The 23,436-nt window shown below is 39.5% G+C and overlaps 1 protein-coding gene across 1 annotated transcript in view; it reads right to left on the bottom strand.

Annotated features, from left to right (window-relative positions):
* The window catches only part of DLEC1 (DLEC1 cilia and flagella associated protein), a 42,072-nt gene that overhangs the window by 10,421 nt on the left and 8,215 nt on the right, over positions 1–23,436 (bottom strand). The window contains exons 10-30 of the mRNA XM_080383023.1: positions 22,883–23,019; positions 21,872–21,968; positions 20,586–20,672; positions 19,489–19,651; positions 17,541–17,733; positions 16,157–16,215; positions 15,436–15,610; positions 13,553–13,646; positions 13,191–13,321; positions 12,722–12,880; positions 10,718–10,857; positions 10,338–10,491; positions 8,752–8,862; positions 7,175–7,305; positions 5,947–6,132; positions 5,412–5,479; positions 4,065–4,216; positions 3,450–3,553; positions 2,400–2,470; positions 1,311–1,528; positions 172–306 (exon numbers count right to left, since the gene is read on the bottom strand). Of these exons, the coding sequence (XP_080239149.1) occupies positions 172–306; positions 1,311–1,528; positions 2,400–2,470; positions 3,450–3,553; positions 4,065–4,216; positions 5,412–5,479; positions 5,947–6,132; positions 7,175–7,305; positions 8,752–8,862; positions 10,338–10,491; positions 10,718–10,857; positions 12,722–12,880; positions 13,191–13,321; positions 13,553–13,646; positions 15,436–15,610; positions 16,157–16,215; positions 17,541–17,733; positions 19,489–19,651; positions 20,586–20,672; positions 21,872–21,968; positions 22,883–23,019 (2,765 nt within the window). The remainder of the gene's footprint in view (positions 1–171; positions 307–1,310; positions 1,529–2,399; positions 2,471–3,449; positions 3,554–4,064; positions 4,217–5,411; positions 5,480–5,946; positions 6,133–7,174; positions 7,306–8,751; positions 8,863–10,337; positions 10,492–10,717; positions 10,858–12,721; positions 12,881–13,190; positions 13,322–13,552; positions 13,647–15,435; positions 15,611–16,156; positions 16,216–17,540; positions 17,734–19,488; positions 19,652–20,585; positions 20,673–21,871; positions 21,969–22,882; positions 23,020–23,436) is intronic.

The raw sequence follows: 23,436 nt of genomic DNA, 5'->3' as shown, positions 1-23,436 counted from the left end.
TTGCAAACTCTTCTCATGGTCATCTTCAAGACCTCAAAGACTCCCAGTCTACTGTTTCACTGTTTAATAGTCTCTACCTCAACCCAAAATCTCCCTTCTCCTCCTTCTCTGCCTCCTCTGTCCTACAGAAAATAAGCTAAATCTAAGCACACAGAAAATGTAAAAGCTTACTATCTGTCTTGGAGTAATGGAGTAGGGGTTGTCTGCAGGAACACCTTCATGACGTCGTGTAAGTACAGAGACAATTTTCTGTATTGTAGGCTCTTGAGTGATGATTTCCTTCTCTTTGCTGTCAGAGTCTGAAGACTGCAGGGACACAAGGGTGGGGAATGGTTAAAACTGTTACGCTGTGAAGGAGGAATGCAAGTGAAGTGTACAGGGAACTGCTGTGCTAGTCAGTAAGCATGGCCAGTTCCAGTTTCTTTCATTCTGGCACAAAAGCTGGACATATGGATGTGTCCTGTACATTCCTTTTTTCGTGCATGGGTTTGCTCTCCTGAAACTGCTGCTGGATACCTTGGAAAATGTGTATGCTTGAATCCTGTTCTACCAAGAGAAGGACTCAACTGTGACATCTCTGGCCCGTTACACAAATGAGCACTCCAGGGCAATAACGTTCCCTTGTTGCACAAGGAAGGGTAGAGGTGAATTCAAAACTATGCTTTCTGAGCTGAAGCAGAGAAAATGTGATTTTAATACCTTTTCTGTAAAGCTACACAACCTGCATGATACCTTCTTCCCTGTCGCTCCCAGCCCTTCAAGACAGTAAATTGCCATATTATAATCAAACTTAATGAGTAATAGATGTTACCATATTCTAACAGAGTAACAGAACCAATCTAACTTTAGCTGTGGGATAAATACCTCCATATCATTTTATTTTTATGCTACTTTTACTTTGAAGATTAGATTCTGCTCCCCGACTACAGCACACATTGACACCACAAAGCACCCATGAGGAAAGCAGACCCAAATTAAGGAGTTTTAGTTACCGTAACACTTTCATGTAAAAATGGCATTAGTTTTTCAATGACAGTATTTTAAAAAGTATCTCATCAGCTTCCTTAACAATTTTAAGAAAAGGAGAAGCTGAAGAGCTATCTGATAGTAACTCATTCTGGAAACTGATTGCTGATACCAATAGCCATCTACCCATGCACTGCTTTTTTGACTGTGAGAGGAGCTGACATTTCTTTTAACAATCCAGTCTTAGTTACAAGTTATATTCCATGTTATTGTTTTCAACCTTTCATGCCAAGAAACCCATCAAGTATCTCAGCAGCAATATAAAAACCAGACTAACAGCTGACCTCATCTGTGGTTTGTGAAGCTGGATAAATGCTTCCGCAGGGAATGGCAGTTTGATCCAACTTTAACACAGTCTCTGACTCTGAGGTGCTACCAACTGATGAAGTCTCATTTTCATCCATATCCTTAGGAGGAAAAGGGTCTCCAAAGAACATCAACAGGTCCACCAGCTTTTTATCATCTTGCTCTTGGTTGTAAATTTCCCAGTCCAGGCGAATATCTGAATTGAAAAGGAGAAAGGATAATTAATTCTGGTCATTGAGAAGACTCATAGTTTACTTGGTACCAGAGAACCAGAACATCAAGTAACCAATTTGTGTCTAGCAACTGGATTTGTATTAAAGCATTTCTTAAGCTTTCCATGTTTGCTGTAAACTAAAATTATTGAAGACCACGTGTGCTATGCTCTTATTATAGCTTGGCCACTCTCTAGGTCCTTTTTATATATATACTTTTAATAACTTTAAAATAAAGTATGACTATTTTGTTTGTTAAGCAAATGTGGTGGTATTTGGAGAAAAAAAAAGAAAAAAAGGTGATAGCCCTGAAGAGCTTAAAATCTCACTCAAGAGACAAAAAAAGACTAAACACAGAAGAGCCAGATGATGACACTAAGAAAAAGGTAGCGCATCTGATTGACCAGGGTTAGTGCTGTGAGAGACTTACAAAACCAGGATGGAAAATCCTGAATTGCCATCATTTCATTGAGTGAAAACACAGACACATCAGGATAGGATGCACAGTTTCATAGTAACAACACATGGAGTCAACTACATATATTCTACCACACTGGCTGGAGCTTACCTGCTTTACTGTTACAGAAAGCAAACTAATATTCACAGCAATAATGCCATAATCATAAATACTACTATGCATATAAAGACCTGACAAAGTATATTATTGTTCTGTACTAGCTAAGTTCGAAAACAGCTTAGACGCTCACTTATATACTGTTATTTTTTGTACAAAACCCATCTTGATTAGGAAACAAGTAGCCCTGTTAATTAACATGTTAATGGGTTCTTCTATTTTTATTATCATAAGGAGAGTGATGCAAGCGTCAATGTTTGCTGTACAAGTGTCACTCTTACCAAAGGGAGTGGGATTGTTGAGCTGGACCCTCCGAAAGACAGGAGGCTCTCCAGAGACATGAGTGCCAAACCTGAGGGGGGAACCTTGCTGTCAGTACATGCAGAAAATAGAAGTGAATGTCTGAAATCATTAAGGAATTTCTTAAAAGTAGAAACATATCTGGCTGCACTGGTAGCTCTTAAGAGCGGTTATCAGGTAAAGCATAGTCTGTACCGTGAGGCACAATACTGCTTTATTTAATCAGCCTCTTTTTTCCAGTTTTCTTATTTGTTTCAGACCTTTCAGGATAAATATGTGGAGTCAGCTTTTGTGAAACACTCTGGCAGCGGCAGCAAATGGCTACACAGCAGTGGAGTGATCTGTGTCAGAGACAGATTTCCAGGTGCATAAGGACCTTTTTTATGGTAGATAGCTAAATCCATTTTCTATGCTTCGTTACAGAGCTGACATTGCAAATGCTCTTGGCTGGAGCATGATACACAGTGACAATTCCTCTGAAGTCAGAAAGAAGCAGTCATACTGTAAGGCAGCTGGTCAAGGGTGTAGTGCCGCGGTCCCCATAAACCAACCCTTACCCCTCACCCAGATGTGCACATCTAGGTGCTGTATTGAGAGGGCTTAAACCTTCCCAGGCCCCTGTTTACCTTGGGGCTGCATTTTTCCTGTTCCAGGTAAAGAGACAGGGAGAAATGAACTCTAGATGATGATGAGAACCGCCACTGTGTACCCGTTTCCATCTCCACAGAATCAGCTGAGGCTGGACTGTATGAACTTCTATGACTGTAAGCCCAGAATAGTAATTGCTGGTAAAACTGAGAAGGCTTGTATGCAGATTCTTCTCTAATTATGTTGGCAGAGACAAATGTATTGGTATTGTACATTTATTGTATACATATTGTACATGTATTGTATCAAAGCAGATACTGTACGTTGACAACCACTTTGCTGACCTTCTCATTATATCACAAAGAGATGTGAACAGGTGTGTATATTGGCTGTAGTCCAACAGTATTTAATTCTTACTTCTCTGACAGTATTTTGCACTATACCTGATTATGGGTTGCTCTGTTTGTGGTCCTGTCATCTGTAGGAAGATTGGAGAGCCTTTCACAGTCATTTGCATAGGAATTAATTTAGGTTTTAAGTCTCCCACCTATTAAAAATTAATTTTAGCTATTAGAATAAAGATAAAACTTTAGTTCTCTGGGTTACAAAATCGATTGGATTTTCAAATATTTTTGACTGGTTTCTTTTGACAGTGTCTCATTCATATGCTAACAAAAGTCTTCTCAGCAGGAGAATGCAATGCCTCATACATTCATCAGCTTTCCTGTGGCTTTTCTATACAACACAATATATTGTATTGGTAGAGCAGAGTAGTGTGCTGGCCAGCTACCAAACATAAATCAAAACAGCTCCAGTCATTTTAAAGGCACCTGAAAACCTCCCAAGGGATAAACTTGTTATCGCAAAACTAAACCAGGTACTGTAACAATTGATCCTTACATGGCATTGGAGGTAGCGGTATAGCAATATCTATCTTGACTTTTTACAGATGTCTTAATAAACTGAAAAAGCATTTCTAACAGAAAGGAATCTGGGAAATAGAATCAGTGTAAAATCTGCCATGGCAATAGCTCACTTAAAACCAAAGCCCCACCTACCTCACAGACAAGATTATCCTGGTACTCTCCCCACATGTTGTTGTAAGCTGCTACTTCTACGATTAGCTGCTGGAAGGCTTTCAGAGTTCCTCTGGAAGGTTGTATATGGAAAGCTACTCCCTTCCCATGAGACAGCACTGCTGCTGCAAATTCTGGAGGACAGCAAAGAAACATTTGATGAATTTTGAGAAAATGGAACAAAATTAGTCTACCAAAGAATATATAGGGCCATATTTTTAGCTGATGTTAATCAGCCTAACCTAACTGGCTTCAAAAATCCTGGGATTATTTACACAACCCACATTTATACCACTTTACCCAAGTTCCCTTCTCCAGTTGGTCTTCATCTGTTTTTTTCAGAGTTTGTTCTTGAAGGAATTATTTTATAGGACTCTCTTCCAGCAACCTGATCCAGGACTCTTTGGAATATGCAAGGCACTAATTAGTTACATGAAAACATACTCTCAATTGGAGAAAAATAAGCTGGAATTTGTGCTAACTGATTATTGTTCTACTAGCAGCTGCCTCTTTACCTCTGTGTGCTCTTCAACGCAAAGAATTAACTAGAAAAAACAAAGCCTTTCCACAATCTGAGTCACCTATCCTTTTAAATCAATAAGCTTGCATGGAATCTGTCAGAACAGCATTTTTCCAATCTTAAGCACTAATTCAACAGCTGAAAAGCTCTGTCTTTGTAACAGATACCAAACTCTATGGCAAGGTACCAATATGTCCAAGTTTTATTTTGGATACAGAAGACACATCCACACTTTACAGCATTTTGCTCCCATTTCCCCCCTCCCTGGGTCTCATGTGGCTCCAAATATTATTATTTTTTAGTACAACGCATCAGAAATGATAGATGGGCTGGGCTGTAGCTTTCCACAGGGGGGAGGGTACATAAAAGGGGTTGAGTTTGAGGGAGGAAAGCCTGCTGCAATTGTATTGGAAGGTTCTGTGGGAGGGAAATAGCCAAATATTATGCATGTCATCCATACTATGTGCTGGGAGTGATTCTGGGAGTGAATTATCACTGGAATCGCTCATTTTGTTTCAGACCATTCTCTTCAAGAAAAGGAGAGGAAATGGAGAGAGAAAGCAGGGGGTGCAGGGGAAGAGAGAAAAAAGGAGGGAGGAGGGGGGAAGAAAGAGACTGACCTAATGCTCATACAATGTGGGCTTTCAAGCTCCAGAATGAATTGAGGAACTAAGTCATTTAACTATGTAGACTTAGCCAAACGCTCCAAGAATGAAATTATGTGCCTGACTGGCACATTTAATGCTGAATATGGTAGTCACCGGCTTTTTCCCTCTTTCCTCTGAGGGAACGAACAGCTATTCTCATACCTGACTGTGCTCTTCTAGCTGCATGTTTTGTGATGGGCCCTCTTCTTTTCAACAGGTAACTTGAGGAGCTTGAAAAAATAAAAAAAAATCACAACAGCAATTCCGTGAAATGAGAATGACTCTGCTAAAGTAACAGCTCCACCTGACTCCTAAATTAGTAGCCATTATAACCTAAAGGAGGAAATCCTACAAAGCATTCTTTGAAAGTAACATCCTTAAGAGTCAATTAGCTCGAGAGTTGTAAGACTGCACAATATAACACAACAGAGCCTTGGCTGGTGTAAACCAGCTTATGTCCATTGGCAACAAGAGTGCTTTGCCATTTACACCAGCTTGCATTGCAAGCTACTTGTTTCTGCAGGAAACCTCACCAGCAGGTGTCATTACCACAGTCAGAGTAAGAGCTTAAAAAACCCCACCAGAGCACTGCAGAAAGTGTATCTTGTGACAAAGGCAATAGCACTCTATCCGGATTTTGCATTTATTCCAGACCTGAATTAATATTTGAGTCATTATGCAGAAAAGCAAGACTTACGGACAGATTCCTTGTTCTGGAGTAGGTGAATAGCCAGTAAAATACTCAGCTTCTAGTTTGAATGGAGCACTGATTCCAGTGTGATTGGTAAGAATTAGCTGACGCTTTACTATGTCTTTGAATGCAACTTCAGATCCAAAGTCCAAGAGAAGATCACAAGGGCTTTGTAACATCTGCCTTTCACCACTGTCAGAAAAAGTTACATTGGTATGAAGACATCAGTCTTATTTTCTTACACCACAGGTAATTTCAGCAGATTTTAAAATGTGCAATATGCAATGTGGTTGTAATGATCAGTGTAAAAGGACCATGCAGGCTATAATTTTTATCATCAGCATTTACTGCTTTTCATTGTTTTCACTTCAATCCACGTAAGGATTTATTTGGCGTAAAATTTTTTATCACAGATAACATGCCAACCTATCAAATTAAAGCCATTTTTACTTATATAAAAAATATAAACATGAGCATATTCCAAAAGAGAGTAATCATGCAACATATCAGAAAAATAAAATAAAAATCAGTCAGATATACCAAGTCAAAGAGAAGTATATTCATCTTCCTTTCATATCATGTCTCACAGTGCAACAACAAAACTTAATGGTCCAAAATATAGAATTCTGGGTATAATTCTGTAATTCTAAATTCACATCTAAGAGCTGAATTTGCACATTTTTGGCATTCCAGAAAACAGTTGTTACTCATAAACACATGACAGACTGCAGAGGTCCCACACTTTGTTACTGGGGAGAAAGGTAATTTTTCATGCTCTCTACACACAAGCATGAAGGCAACTGGCAGGTTACAAGCACCAGAAGCACGAGGGAGGGCAGACACACCACACAAACACGAGTTTCACTGACGTGCAGTTGTGCAGTTAATTCATTAATTCATGAATAAGAAATTTGTGTGAAGTTAACAGTTAATTTATTTTGTTTCAGCTAAACAATGGTGGGGTGGGAGTGGAGTAGTGCTCTTCTCCAGTCTTCTCTTGGGCTTATGAAGTTGCTGAATTTGGCTAGGGTGTAAATCCAGCACCTTTTACCTTTTCTTCACAAAAGACACCTTCACTGAATTGTCACAGTACATTTTACTATCCTTGCTGCCTACAGCAGGAGGAGGAATGAAGTTTACATAGATAAGTGGGGTGTTTCCCCCCTTCTCTATTGTATCTTTGCTCTGGGAAGAAGTAATTTTTGTTTACTTCAGGGGTAAACTTCTGATTTACCTGGTAACTCCACTGTCACAATGTACTGAGTAGGTGACATGCAGTCCTTTCACTTCTCCAGAAATGCTCAGAAAGAGGGGTTCAATCATGTCTTCTATGCTACACAAAAGGACAAGGTCTTTCAGCTCACCCTGAAAGGCAAAGAGTCAAGTTTCCTTGTGAATGAAACAAACTTCACAGAGGAAAGGCAGCCTCATTAAGAAATTTATTTAAAAGTGTGTATAAACTTCACTGGACTAAAATGAGAACTACAACAGAATTGTGAGAAGCTTTACTGTATTGTTTTAAGTGCATTCTCTGCCAGTATCAGATTTGCTTAGAGGGCATATACCAAGATAAAAATTTGTGGCTGCTTCTTGGCTTTATACCCACCTCAGTCTATAAGCCTAGAACTGCTGCATTAGTGAATTTTGACACACTGCCTATACAGCAAGTGTTGAAGCTCACTTCTAGTCGTGCTTAAATAATATTCCAAAATCAAGGTTTTATTTCTACCTGCGTTTAAAGCAGAACTTGTAGGATGAATTATATAGCCCAGTCACACCAGTATTCTAATTCAACACAGCTAATCTTTTTCACCTAATCAATACCTGATCAGTGTGTCCTGCATAAAGTAATAGGCTGAGATTCAGATCTGGATTCAGATCCAGATTCAGACTTCTAAATGTAACTCCCTAAATGTCAGCCCTTGAGTTATAAAGGTGAACTCCAAATACGAGCTCTAAATCTCCACTGACTCATTAATGGTACTTGGGCATCTAGCTCACCTTTCTTGTAGGTGGCTGGGATGGCATTCCGTTCCCCAGGCATATGCAGAAGTGCCCTTTCAGATGCCCAACATGTCCTGTTGAGCTTCCAGCCTTCCACGAAGAAGGCTCAGGTTTACTGGGATCCTGTGCCACATATGCCAGACATACATAGGTATCTGAGATCTGCTAGGGCATCTCTGATAGTACTGAACACCTACTTTCAAGCAAATAAATGAAACTTAGGTGTCCAGTGACTGTAATAGGAACTGATACACCATACTGATAGGAAGCTCCTTTATTTAGTTGTCTTAAATCGGCTGTTTGAATGCCCCTACGAAGTCTATGGCTGAATTTCTCAAGTTTGTAAACTCTGCAGTCTACACCCTAATTTTGCAGACTCTCAGTCCCATCAGCCCTTTTTAAATTTTCAAATATTAAAATATCATGAGTCCAGTTCCATTCAGAAAACCAAATGTATACTATATATGCCAGTCCGCTCCATTTCATCAGGGGTAATCTGAAGTGACGATCTGTATGCTCCAAGAGAAGTGAAAAGCACTAAGAGTAATTGAATAGGGATTCAAGAAACAAGGAAAACAAGAACAGATGAGAAACAAAGAGACAGGGTAGAAAATTGTACATCATGTGGACTGCCATAATTCTTGCCTTTAACCACGGTACCTCTAAAGCAAAGCAATTTCAGAGATACTGCGCAGAAAAAAGGACACTATGTTTTATATATAAAAATCCTTCTTTTTGTCAGATGGAGGTGAGGTGAGAATGCCAGTGTTGCTATTTTGATAAAATTGCATCGGCTTTTAAACTTACCGTGATGTTGACCAACAGCTCTATGCAGAATTCTTTTTCTTCATTTGGGCCTAAGGTGCCACCGGCCGGGGAGACAGTGGCGGAGCAGAAAACTGCCTGACTTCCAATGAGCTGCCAAACAGAAAGGACAGACATTCAGCTAACTCTGATTCTTTCCATTTTTCTCTTCAGATCAAAAAGGACTATAAAGACCAAGTTATCCGCAGGTTCCAGACACTTTCAATTAGCAACTCACACAGTTTGTGGGGCTTGCTTTGCTCTTCCCCCATGGTTGGTAAGTTCTTCATTCCAAATGACTTCAGGTGCCCAACTGAGGCATCAGGGCTGGGAGCAGAGTCACTGTCATCCCTCTCAGTCACAAACCTTTTCAGCGTGAAGCCAACCTATCTGATATCGAAGCAGAATCCTAGAGGTGCCTCATCTCTCTCCGCTAACTACAGAGGTGGCCTACAGAGACAATCCTGGTGTTCACACCTTCCCTAAGTGACTAACTGCACATGGCATGAATCCAGGGGTTCAGCTCGGTTGCTCACACACAAACATCAGATACCATGTAAAATGCTGTGGATATCTCTCCTTGGCTCCAGCTGTTCCAAAAGGTTTTCCTATAGGTCCTATATCATCTACATGCTCTGTTAAGATCTCCTGGGCACCTGAGGACATCTTGGATGGCACTGAAATCTTTTGTGCAGGCAGCTGAGCTGAACCCTAGATGTCAGAGTAGATCTGATTGACCAAGGCACTGACAGTAGGATTCAGCTTACAGGCTAAGTCACCTAAATGTATATGTTGTGGCTGTCAACACCACCACCACTGTAGGCAACATCCAGCTAGTATGTGCTAGAGAGCATTCTGCAGACCAAAGTAGCTGTCCATTTTAGGAGGAGCTGAATACTCCTCTGAACTCCACTGACTGTATAGATGGGATAGGATTCAGTCTCCTGAATGCAGGCACAGAGGATACAGTTAAGCCATACATGCATAGCTGGCTGGTGTGACAGGACTTATAGAAGACCACGCTTCTTGACTTACACCTGGAGATCAACAATAACACTCTACAACACCCAAAATGACACTAGACATATATATTCTGGTGACTAACTTTCTGCTCAAATGTCCACTGACTGAAAAGAGAGTTCAGACCATAGCTTACATACTGACATTAAATTTAGGGGTCCTAATCTGTAAAGTGAATCCCACCCAGAATGTGAAATTTAAGCAAAACATAGGCACAACTTAAAAGCACCACTGTTTTTTTGCTCTACTAAATTAAAGGCAAACCCTAAACTACCGTGGTACTTTGTTCAGTACTCTGGTAGCTTACATTCTATTTCCCCTCACATCTCTGTCCACCCATTTTCCTGGGGATGATCCACAGACAGTAAGAGCATATTGACATCAACTAGTAGTTAATCTTTTCAGAAAGGCTGGTCTTAAGTTGTAGTTCTGCTCATAAGCCAGTAAACAGCTAGCACTACTCAAAAGATACATCCAAAAAGCTTTTAAGAGTAGTTATTATTTATATTTTGATAGAAACGGCAATTTCCACCCCTCCTGTATGCTTCATCTACTAGAAGTACATTTACCTTTCCCCATAAGTATTTTGCTGGCAGTAGTGTTTGGTTAAAAAGTTTGCTGGTTGCTTTGGCAGGAACTCCAGTATAAATTTCAGTGAATACAAGATGACTAGATATCAAGCATGCTTGGGGGGTCTGAACTTCAACAAAAACAGGAAGATGACTGGAAATAAACACACAGATGGTCTATTGTTATCATTAATGAAGTGTGCTAGACATACAACAGCATGCTGGAAAGAATGATGATTATGTTTATTTAGCAATATTAGTGATTGGATAGTTCATTGATAAGTTGCACAACCCCGCTCTGAGCTTCTGCTACGTATTTTTGGTTTCACCTCAAGTGAAAATTACATGTGAATCTCAGGAAAACCACTTTTCCCCCTTACCTTCCTTTTCCATTTTCTACCTCTAGTTCTAATACTGTCTGGAGACGCTGGCACAGCAACGATGTGAACTGAACTGACACACTGCATATACCCAAAGGAGGTATTTCTCCAGCAGATGGTTGAATGATAAAGGGAGATACCTGGGAGAGGAGAGAGGGAATGGAAATTTGACATCTGCAAAGCAAGTGTAAAATGCTAAAGTCACACAGTCTAATTAGGATTTCAATGCTTCGTTTTTCCTCAGGCATGTCCTTTCTTTCTTCCCTTGGAGTCCCACCTGGGTTGATTTCAGTAAACACAGTGCTAGCTTCGTGAAAACCTGGCTAGACAAGGATGCGGGACTTTGCTTCTCTGGGGACAGCTAATAAAAAGGCAATGACCTAAGAGAAGGATAGTCAGAGCCAAGGGCATAACAGGGAAGCCTGTGCATAGGGTGACGGGGAATGTGAAGCAGTCAGCAGCAGTAGCAGCATCTCCTCCCAAGTGGAGGGGCTGAGCAGCCGCTACGTGAGATGCCACAAGTTGGGGAGATTCTCAGACAGAAGGTCAAGGAAGGAAGGCTGGAGGACTGGAAAGAGAAAAAGCACCAGTGTGGGCTGGAGAGATTCAGGAAAGGAAAGGGGTAGCTCTTAAGTAGGAGGAATGGAGTACTTGATCCATGATCTTCACTGGGATATGAACAGGCTCTGAGATAAAAAATTCTAGAGACTAAGTCTAAAATCTCTCTGGGGTTTGAGGAATTATGGGGAATAGTAGGCAACAAAAGAATAACAGTAAGAAGCAAGGGCTTGAGGACTGTGAGGACAGGGTCCCCCCCAGGGCACACCTATCCTTAATCAGGCACTTCCGATTACTGGGGGTAAATGGATAGATACACACACACACACACACCTGTTTTACAAGGCTGCCACAACCACCACTTATAAATCTTTCCTTTTTGCCATCAACTTTCACCCCCAAAGTTGGTGAGATATCTACATGATACATAGAAAACAAAGCTCAAAAACTCATGGGGATACAGTTCAACATCTTGTAGGTTTTCATCTCTTGCTGGTCAATAGAAAGTTCCTGCTTAACAAGCTTCTCTCTGTGTTGCAAAACTGACAGCCTTTCCAGAAAAACAGAAGACCTGAACAGCATTTAGACCAATTTTGGCATGAAACAAATGAACTCAATTCCTTGCATAGGTAATTCTGCCCTACAGGCAGAATTTGGCCTTTCATTACAACCAAAAGCACTTACCCCAGAATCTGGATTTCCTCACTTCCCTTTAATGCATAACACCAAAGAGAAATATAGCTACAAATCCCACTGCGTGCCACAAATAATCAAAACAAGTATTTTGCCTTTTTAAAATTTATTTCATTTTTTTTATTTTGGGAATATGTGATGATCTGCAGATAGCAGCTCACACTCAATTCTTTGCCACCAGTATTGCCTCCAAGCTGCTTTAGTTATTTCATATGAAATGATGGAATGAGCTCTGCAGTCAAAGACTGGAACAGACTGCATTTGACACATCACAGTCTAATAATACTAAGCAATACTTTCAATATTCATCACGGTAAGTTGTTATTTTGGGACACACCTGCGTGTTTCAAAACTATTGCTTAAAGCCAAAAGGCCCAATTCAGTAGGTGCTGAGATTCCCATCTCGGGTGCTGATGTGAGTGTGTGGGAGGACTGTTTAGCAGCCTTAGTTCTGATAAAGTCTTACCCTTTTATTTGTATCATCAGCAGCTGAAATCACTGTCATACAGGAAATATTCCACACCTCTTTGGATCAGGCTGGCAGTGGATTTGTAACAAATGGAAATAGAGGAAAAATTGCAAAGAAGCATTTAATCTTAAAAGAACTTGCGCACCTATGGAGCCATGCAGAACCGGTTTCATAAGAAGTCACAGAAATTAGAACTTCTGATACCTGGAATGAATACCACAACTGCTACGCATAAGGAAGAAATAGCTGAAGAGGGAGCACAGCCAGCTGTAGCAGTGACTTACCTCCTCATTCCTTTCAGCCAGACAAACATGGCTTTCTTGCAGTCTCCACTGTGCTGGCAGCTGACATAGATTTTTTATCTCAAAGGTTCTTAACACACTCTCACCCTGCTTAGTCAAACCTAACTGGAGTGATGGAACATCAATACAAAGAAGTGGACCCTAGGACACCAGGAAACAGATGTCAGAATGGACACTTCTGCCAAAACTGCCTGATTAAGAAGCATACATTATCTAAGATTAACACCCAATTTCAAAAAGAACAGCAGAAAGCAAATGCATTGCGTGTAATACAGAAAAATTTTTACTTTCATGGGAGTATCAACATTGCCTCAATAGTTACTAGACAGCAAAAATACCTCCTGTTTGCAACTGCTTTAGATTTGTCACGCCTCTAAGAGGCAAAAAGCTTTATATGGATAATAGGCAGGCCCCACAGCTAGTCACCCCACAACACTAAACAGTTCCTTACCTTAAAAGCAGCCTCAACATGCAGCACAACCGGCTCTGGAAGATGTTCAATCTTACACCGCAGGTTACAGCTGATACACCCAGGTTTGCTTCCAGTAATTACCAGTTCAAATTCACAACATTTATTCTTACCTAGAAAAGAAAAATTCAGGGTGCTGTCTCACCCTTTTGCAAAGAAACCACCTGCTGTAAGCCTGTTACTGGAGCTCCTGGAATAAAATTAAGTCTCCTGCTGGCTCCAGTGGGCTGGGGATCAGGTCTTCTTTTGCAGCTTGCATTACAGTGCTCTGTGACTTCTCTTCCACTCATACCAATTTATATATTATTATCATTAATTGATACTTGAAGTCACAGAAACTTTACCTATGATGCCGGTGTGAGGTTCAACTTCCATGATGTCACAAGACACGATTTTCTCCCAGGTGTACTTGATCAATGATTTGCTGTTATTCCACATCTAGAACAATTAAAATCAACGAGCCAGTTAATGCAGTTTAAGCTTTCACAGCAACAAGGCAATTTGCTGAGAGTACTGATGAACTGCAAATTAGGTATTGCGAGTCTTACATCACATACTTCGCAAACTCTAACCATATCCTGCTCACTACTAAACATTATGACACCTTGAATATAGCTACAACATACTGTATCTTCACCTGAATCTTGAAATAAACTGAGCACTGTTAAGAGTAGAAAGGCATAGAATTTTATCTAACCTCTGACTTGAACAGTACTAACCCAGCACCATGCACTAATTACTGTTATTTTCATGATAATAGTGCATCCTCCCTTTCCTTTCTCCTCTGTGATGTGAAACAAGGACAGGAAGAAGTAGGATTCACCTGACTGGATTTCAGGTGTCTGCAAAACAGATGCAAGAGCTACATCTGACCTCATCTCTAAGCATTGCCTTTACTGAAAATAAAGCCAACTAAAGAGTGCTGGAAGCAATTACTCTGACCTATTTTAGCCCATAGGATGAGATTTATTACTCCCTGGGTGCTGCCAACAATATCTTTGAGGTCTATAAAGAAAGCTTAGTAAATGTAGCTCAGATATGGAGATATATTCTGAAAACACTATATTTAGTCAGGTTATATAAGCACTATATTTAACAGTCGCTATCTTCATGCAGGTGAAGGTGTTTTCTGAAACTTGAAGAAAATCTATTAACCATTCTTTCCAAGAACATTATATATTTGAAGCCTTTTAAACTTCTTCTCAATTTTTCAAAAATGTAACAGACCTTCTAAACTTGAACTTCAAATTCATCTTTTGAGAGCAGCCTTTTTTTTTTTTTTTGCCAAAGGATCTCTTTGTGAGGGAGATGTAAGCTCTTGAAATCTTTGGCCTGCTCTTCTGATCTTTTCAGACATTATTTCTTAATTACAGCAAATAACTTTGTTCTTTGAAGCACAATTATCTCTAAGCACAGTTCAAATTCTTATCTTTTTAAGACTAAAAAAGCAACTGTGAAGAATGCCATTATATTATCAGTAAGTGACTTAATTACCTATACTACACATGTAGCTATACTAGATTACCAGAAAGTATGAAATGGCTGGCTTAAGTTGAAAAAGAATTTCTAGGAAGAGAGAGCATAAAACTAAGTGCTGATGAGCAGTATCTTTACAAAAAAATGGGAAGACCTTTAACTGGGAAAGGTCTTCCTGCCTGGCTTTTGCTAACAGGCCTATTTTTCCCAAGTGATCCTGATCTATAGTAAAGAGGACATTGAGTGAGTGGACAATTTCAGCAGCAGTCTGTTCCATAACGGTCAAATAGAAATTATCAGAACCCGCAGGAAAGAATAAGGTCTAGCATGCTGCAGCATATGTGACTTTTATAGCTCTTCTGTGCTTGCTGTAGTCCTTTGCATGAACAGTGCCTCTGTTATGAAGTAATTTAATCATCCGTTGGCTATTCCTCCCAACTGGAAAACTTTTACACTACAGGAGTGACAAAGTGATAAGCAACAGGTTAGTGACCCACAAAAATATTTAGAAGGCTAAAACTCTTATATCAAACTTAAGAGAGAAAAAAAGAACAAAGCGTGCTGCCTGGGGTGTAGGGTTAAGGAGGCTTGCTAGGGGATTTCAGTATAGACCTCCTGAAGTCATGGTCTCCTTTAAAGATATTTAGGAAAAACTAAAATAACATGGATTGTCTGGTACCTTCTAATAACACCTATGACAGCTAGTGACACAAAACCCACATGGTAACAGTGATGTCAAAAGCTAACAAACCTTAAATGTTTTCCTGACATTTACACCAATAAAGTTTTCTCCAGGGATGATAATGGCATATGGTTCCAGAAGAAGATTAACTGGTTCTGTAGATCCTTTAACTTCTATTTCCAGTGCTATTACATCCTTTGTTTTGTATTCTGGAATGTTTTGAAGCATCCCCTCTTTTACTAAACTTTGGGAGGAAACATGGTAGAATTATTAGGCATTTTAAACTGGTGTTTAAACTGGATCCCGTCTTTTAATTGCCAGATCAAAACTGAAAATCATCAAAAGTTTCTCAATTACAGACTGCCCATGTGCAGTTAGCTCAGGCTGGGGACAGTTAAAACTTGGAAAAATTATAGTAGCTCTTTAATGTACTCTAGTTGTCCCAGTCTGTTCATGAACAAGTATGTAAGTCATAGACTGCTGTGACAAACAGTAATAACAGGAAAACCAGCTGGAAATCTCAGCAGAAAGCCTGGAAAATGAACAGACAAAATGATAGTATTATCTTTTTCCAAGAGAGGTGCAGCCCTAGCTAGGGCTAAGGCACGTGTGCAGACATGAAGGAAGATCACAGAGACGCTCTTTGTAGCACAATTAGTTGCGCAGATAAAATCCTTCATAATTCTCAGTCCATCATCACCAGAAAGATGAAGAATCCCAGTAACTTAATTTAATAGCATAGCTAAAATGTGGCTACATATTTTACCAGGAAATACTTTTCTCAGCTTACCAGCGTGGTTCTGGGATGTCCCTCAGTACCATCTGAATCACACTGTGGTAACTCTTCAGCTACATAGATGAAGAAGGAGAAAATTTTAATGTCATGGAATCAGTTACACTGAGGATTAAAAAAAGATGAAGAAGTAGTTTACATTTAAAGGATGAACGATCATCATTGGAGTACTAAGCTCTGATAAACAATATTCAAACTCTAGAGTTACTAAAAGAAAACATGTTTGACTGCAAAATATTAAGCCAGATTCTGATCTCATGGTGCATGGTTCCAAGAAAAATATTCATATTTTACATGCCTGTTATTATTTCCCTAGTATATTGCATACTACACACAAGCATCTGCAAAGACTCCCCAAATTAAGCTCAGTACTGCTGTACTAACTTAAAAGTTTCTCCTAACTGCTCCAAAGTATTTAGCTTAATTGACCATCAATCTGATTTTGAGTAAGAAACATTACTTTTCCATCATGGGAAAAGAGGATGCCTTTTATATTCTAATGGAGTGGAAAAAAGGAAACAGAGAAGCAGGCCTTAAATCTGAAGGCTTTGCAAAAGTTTCATTTGATTGTACAGAGATATTAATTTAAGTATATATGTTAATTCAATCTGTTTTTCTATTAACTAATTAAAGTATTTTAAAAACCCAGTTATTTTCTTTTCCATACATATTTGAGGCATTCTTATGGCTGTCAGTCATCACAGCATGGGATATTCCCACTCTTGGGCTTACTCTGGATCAAGTTTCTTTAAATACAGTGAGCTCATGCTCCTTATTTACACAGGCAATGGAGCAGAAACTAAGACAACAGTCACTGGTAAGCTGCATTAAACATTGTTGCACCCTTCTTTACTCACAGCTGCATACCATCATTTGTCTGCCAAAGGCTACTACTATCCCCTTAATTTATCACACAGATGTTCATAGGACCCACTTCAGTTCCAAACAGCTACAGCTGGAAACAGTTCAAATAATCAGTTTGCTAACCAAACTTACTTAGGCTGCAGTAGGTACAGGGCACGTGCCCAAAGCAGCTCACTAGCAGAAGGGGAAGGGTCAGGAGATTGGGGGGGAGCTGGTAGTGTTGTAAGGGTGGTACATTTACCAGCCAGCACAGCTGCAGCTATGAGGATGTGTTCCTAGTTTCAGTGTAAAATTGTGTCCAGTCAGTACCAAAACTGACATGAGATCAGAAACTGTCTCGCATTTTGCAGTCAAAACATGTTTTCTTTTAGTAACTTTCTACATTTTGAACACTGTTTATCAGAGCATAGTGCCAGCTAATTAAATTTAATTTAGAAAGCTGCATAGCCAGGATTTTATGACTTGCATAAAAATACACAGCTGGAGTTTGTAGATAGGAGGGAATCACAAGCCATACCTCCTGCGGAGTATAAGTGAGAGTAAACTCATGATCCGCATGGGGAAGCAAAACTCCCTGCTCAGGATTTAGGGAGAAGGCTGAGTCTGTGTCTTGGTTGTATTTAAGCTTCATAAAGTCTGCAGTTACTTCTGGTATTAATGGTTCCAGATTAGGCTTTATTATCTGCCAGTAGAAAGGAAGTTCTACATGGCTGCAAAGAGATCAATAAACAACAAAAAAGCTATGATTAAAAACATCAGGTATTTTTGAGCAAAGTATTGAGAGAAAATTTTCAGTTTCTTTTTCCATGTAGGGAATTCCTCTCTTTAAAAATTACAGCACTTAGACTTACTAGTCTTTGTGAGCTACAAAGCTGATGAGGCAGCATAGACTCAGAGTATCTAAATTATACAAACTACATGCTAATATATGGAAGTAAGTTATATAAACATGTAAGATAGGTTAACACTTTCTTGCCTTATTTAACTTGTCATGTGATGCAACTTTTAGGAAACTCTACAATTCTTTCAAGAATCTGAGATCAACAGGACCATTCCTGGTATCAGTATGTTTGCGTTGGATCACTGCCGATGATCCACATAACATTCTCAATTTAATCCAAGTACAAGATGCGGTCTTTAACATGTCAACAAACACAGTGACCCAGCAATGGCTCTGCAATACTCTTTGTAATCCAGAAAAGGTTGCTTAACTAGGTTGCTTCAGCAGAAGTGTATTCCATGGAATGCCTTCATGGGTTTTAAAACCTTGCTCATGCTGACCACAGAAACTTTGCCTTACTAAGGTGAGGAAGGACACTGGAATTTGAAAGTGAGTATCAATGACAAAACTGAACATGTACAATTTCTTGAATCCTTTCTACAGCAGTAAAAAGTTTTCTCTTTGCTTCTATGGAGTTCAGTCTCAACCTGCCAGCTTTGTTCCGTACAAATGCTGACACCAGATGTGCAGGGACGACTGTCATGGTTATAGCACAGAGAAAATGTGGAAATAGGCATAGTCACATCGTTTATCAGTTTACACTACCCAGTTCACTGAACCACACAATCTTTACCCAAACAGCATTATGCTCTGGCATTACGCATGTGTGGTTTCCAGGCCACAAAACAAACTTCCAGAAATTCATTGTAGCAAGTAGCAGTTTACATGAATGTATCTAAAACCAGCACTGACCCCCTTACTACTCTGATGGCTTGCAGCCTCTAACTACTGCAATCCTGCACATTAGTGTACTTCTATTATTGCCTGACTGATTTTGCTCAAAATCAGGATGCCACTACATTCAATACAATGTAATTGTACATAGGGACATATTCCTTGACTTCAAATAGAGTTTATATTTAAATCTATTGACTCAATAGTAGGAATCATGAAAGTGTTAATATGAGTTAGTTGCATTGAGCTCCCATTTCAATCAGTGGAGATCTAGTGGAGATCTAGTGGAGTCCAGGATGCTTTATGTCTTGCTCTATGGGAGATGTCTACAGTCAGAATTGCATCCTTAGAAACATCTATTTCCTTGCACTATGAAAGGAAAAGAGTATAGGCTGCCTAGCTCAGTTGCACAAGTATGCAGTGTAGACATATAAAGTTAGATAAATCTTATCTGGATGACCCTGTAAAATATTTTCTCAACCATCCATATTTATGAACCTTTGGAATTGCAGATTTATCTATACCAAAGCAAATATATTGACCTTGGCAGTGTATGAACCAAATGGTATGTCTAGTGGTTGCCAAAATATTTGATCTAGGTATAATGTTCCTGCTCTTACAAGCATATCCTTGAACCTTAATTACTAAACAACGGAGCAAAATGAAGCAAGGCTTCTGCACAAAGTTTGTCAAGTGCATGAAGGTTTCTCCAGCTTGAAAAAGTATGGTATCACAAATGAGATCCCTACTGGTATGAGAACATTGCTCTATTAATATAGTAGCTACATACGTAGAGTTTCTTACAACCAATTTCTTCTCCTCAGTGGTGTGTGGGTTTTGGGGGTCAAATCGTATGATATGCTGTAATGTTACATCAGTAACTTCATCAGGTTCAGGCTTGCTTTCTCCACCCGTGACGAACAAAAGTTCCAGAGCTATCAGCTGTCCAACTCCTTGAAGAAATGAGTAGGTATCATTGTTTACCATCTGGTTATTAACATTGTTCATATTACTCACTAACAGCAAATGCCAGCAATGGCCATTACTGATCATATCTGGTGTTTCCTCAAGTTTCAGAAGTCCAATGTGTTAATTGTACAATATTTTCCTGATGTTCTTTGTTTATCAACATATATCAATAGAGATCTTCTCTTCATGAATTTAACAGATTTGGATTTCAGGGCCACAACCTCAGCTCACTTACTTACATTAGCCTTGTTTCACTGAAGTGAGCAGGGTGTTCACAATGGTTGATAATGTGGCTCCCAGATATTTTAAGCAGTATATTGAAATTTAAAAAAAAGCAACAAATCCACTATTCTAACATTTCCAAAGGGAATACCTGTAATAACATGATGTAATCAAGCCTAATGTTATAGTACTCTCAATTACATTACAAGACAAGCACTAACATTTACAAGAATTTCAACTCATTTCATTAGCTAATCCAAAGATTGCCTATCTCTCCCAAATACCCTAATTCAAGATGTGCCCCAAATTTTCTTCACACCCAAATGTATTTCTGCCCTGTTAAAGCTGATGTTTTACCATTTGTCATGTTATCTTATTGATACAAAATGAGAAACAAACTGCACCTGGTAACAGGTTTTCTTTTCTGCTACTTGGTGACATTTTATGTTTGGATTTTTGGCTACAGTGAGTTAAGAGCTCAGTGCTTTCTGAACATATTTCATGCACTGGGCACACTACTACTAGTAGTAGTAGTAGTAGTAGTAATAATAATGCTTAGGATTTAATGCCATCAGGGACAAAGTATTTGCTTAATCCAGTTACATAAAATGTTACCATCACTTCAAGTCATCAGCTACTACTCACATTATCTGAATATCTACGGTGTTAGAAATGTTTAGATGTTTAGAAACAAACCTGAGACTGTAACATCCTTGACTTGGCAATTGTCAGAAACAATGGTGTATGTTTGCTGTGAGACTTCTGGAAAAGAAGGGAAAAACACTACCTGAAAGAGAGAAGTAAAATAGCAATGTCTGTAACTGATTTTTCTTCAGGAAGTAATAAACTTCAATTCATGAATGTTCACTAAAGGACATTTCTAGTGATTAGTAACTAAATCTTGCATTTGCAAGAAGCAGGGTCACACTCCCTTAATATAGATCAGAAAGAAATATATGTTTTCTGGGTCACTAAACTTACATGTGCGTATCTGGATGGCCACCAGAGGCTGCCTTTGTAGTCACTGGAGTTGTGGGCAGTCTACTGGGTTAGTTGTGGAATTGCATCCTCAGAATTGGATCTGCCCTCTGAGCAATGCCACTGCTGCCTTTCTAGCTACAACAGTGTGAGCAGGGCAGCAGTTGTGTGCCCCTCCCCGCCTCCCCGAGTCCCACCTCAACAAAAATGGTTCAGGGGCCAAAAACTCTGGCTGTGTAATGTGCATTGTTGTTCTTCTACCTGTTATCCATTACCACTGGCAAACCCAACCCATGCTACATTCATCTCCTCTTTCTCTCCCATATGTGCCTGGCTCTGCTGAAGCAATGCACCTGGAGAGACAGAAAGGAGGAGAAATGTTTCTCCTTTATCCACATCTGCCTGACCCATTCCTCTTATCAACAGCCAGAAGGTACAGGTAAAAGGAGGGGCTGGAGGCTAGCCATGCTCTCTGTATCCCTCTTCCTTTCTCCGTAGAGATGCTGTAACAAATCATGGCCCACATCAGACAAAGCAGTGGTGGCAACCATTAATGCACACTTACTACAGAATCTTTTTGAAGAAAGAGCACAGCCTAAGTGAAGGATTTGTAGCTGCTGCTCTACAATAAAAGAATTTATTACCCCAAATGTCCTTTTTTTCCAAGAAAGCTCAAAAAGTAAAAGTTTTTTTGTTTTTGTTTTTTTTTTAAAGTGAAACAAGTGCTCCTGTGTTCTCCGATTCCAGTTTTCTCTAACAGGATGTTCTACATGGAGAAAATCTGACCCATCTCTGAGTGGATAAGCAAGACCTTCAAAGTTGCAGTGAAAGACTCACCAATAAGACTCACAATTGCAATTCTTCCAGTATAATTGCACAAAAAGATCTGAGCATTTTTGTTCACACAAACCCAAATTTGCAAGGTCCAGCCAAGATCTTCTAAAATCATTCTTGCTTGTTAATGTATTTGGTAAAGTACAAATACTTTCTATAGCAGTTGATACTAACCTGTACTGTTGTACTCTGCCCTGGAGCTAGCTGAAAAACAGGAGGATGGATTCCAAAAGGATCTTGTATCACAAAATCAACTGTGTCAACAGCCTAAGGTGTTAAAAAAAACCCCAGAAAACAAAAAACAAATTAAATTGATCAGGTTTTTGCTTTTAAAATACAGCATTACCTAAAACAGGCTGTATACTACAACATCACTGGTTTAGCTCTTACTATGTTTTTTGTTCACACATCTCAAATATATGTGGCTTATGTATATGGCTTAATCAGCAGAAATACTCCTGCTTTATTACCTTGGTGAAAGCAGGAGGGAAGGTGCTGTCTCTAAAGAAAAACGATAGTGTCAGGAGCCCTAATATTCATGTTCACAGAAGATCAGCCATGCCTGAGCATAGGAGCTCTGTCTGTTTCTCCATGCTTATGATTCACTTTGAGTTGGAACTTTAAAGTGTTTCAGGAGGGACAACCTGGCACATCAGCTATCCCGTTAGCCTCTCCTCCAGCACATAGTATGCCAGTCTACCAGTTAGATCTTATCTTCTTTGTCCATTTCCTTTAGACCTTGTTTTTGATGGAAATCTAAAGACAGAGCAGTACTGGAGTGGACTGCTAGGGTCTACAGGTGCAGCAAGGTCAGTAAGTGGTAACTTGGTGGGGACAGGGAGGAAATTAGCTTAAGCAATGCTAGAACTGATTGCATTTCAATTTGCTTTAAGGGCAAGGTTAAGTTCAAGCCAGTTATCCTTTCCCTGATCTATGCCTGAGTTTACCTCACCACTGAGCAAGACTTCTTCCAGAGGCAAGCCACAGCATAAGCAGAAGGTATGGACATCCAGGGAGATTGGTCCCCAGGATAATGAGAATTCTTGAGGAAATGGCACAATACAGATGTCCCCAGAAAGTTCTTACAAATTCTGTGCTAATATACCATGACTAGATCAAAAGGCCTTCATGTCAGGGCATCTATACCATCCATGCCCAGTATTTCCATTCTAATCACTTACCTTGAAATCAGGCGGTGGCCAGGCTTTCTTTGGCATTATACAGAACTTCTCAGGGTTAATTCCCTCATTTCTGCACAAAATCTTTGTTACTTTTATTCCTCCAACAAGGCAGGAACCACAGTCTATAATGTGAGGCACTGAAATGAGTAACACAGAAAATCAGACTGCACAGACAGTGAAGGCCAGCAGTCAGCAAAGCCAGCTACTTCTTAAATAACTCTTTACAGACAACATTACCACATATGAATATGCTGCGTGCTACAACCTAAAACCCCTCAGATTCTTTCCATTTGAAAGTTAAACAGTATGAGATGTATATTTCTGCATTCATCTTACATTTTAATGGTGCTTCATAGTTAAAGACTACTGACTGATAACAAAAAGTAAGATTATTTTATGAAAAGCTCAGTATAACAGGAAAAATGAATTTACAAAAAATCAAAGGAAGTTTCTGCAAAAGTAATCCTGGTTGTTACAGTTAAGGCTAAATATCTAAGATGTGAATCCTTCAGATATGTCATAGCCATATATAGTTAACATAACATGCCATAAAT

The sequence above is a fragment of the Falco punctatus genome (genome assembly GCF_963210335.1).
Source record: "Falco punctatus genome assembly, chromosome: 4".
NCBI lineage: Eukaryota > Metazoa > Chordata > Aves > Falconiformes > Falconidae > Falco > Falco punctatus.
This window is presented reverse-complemented; position numbering and strand designations above follow the sequence as displayed.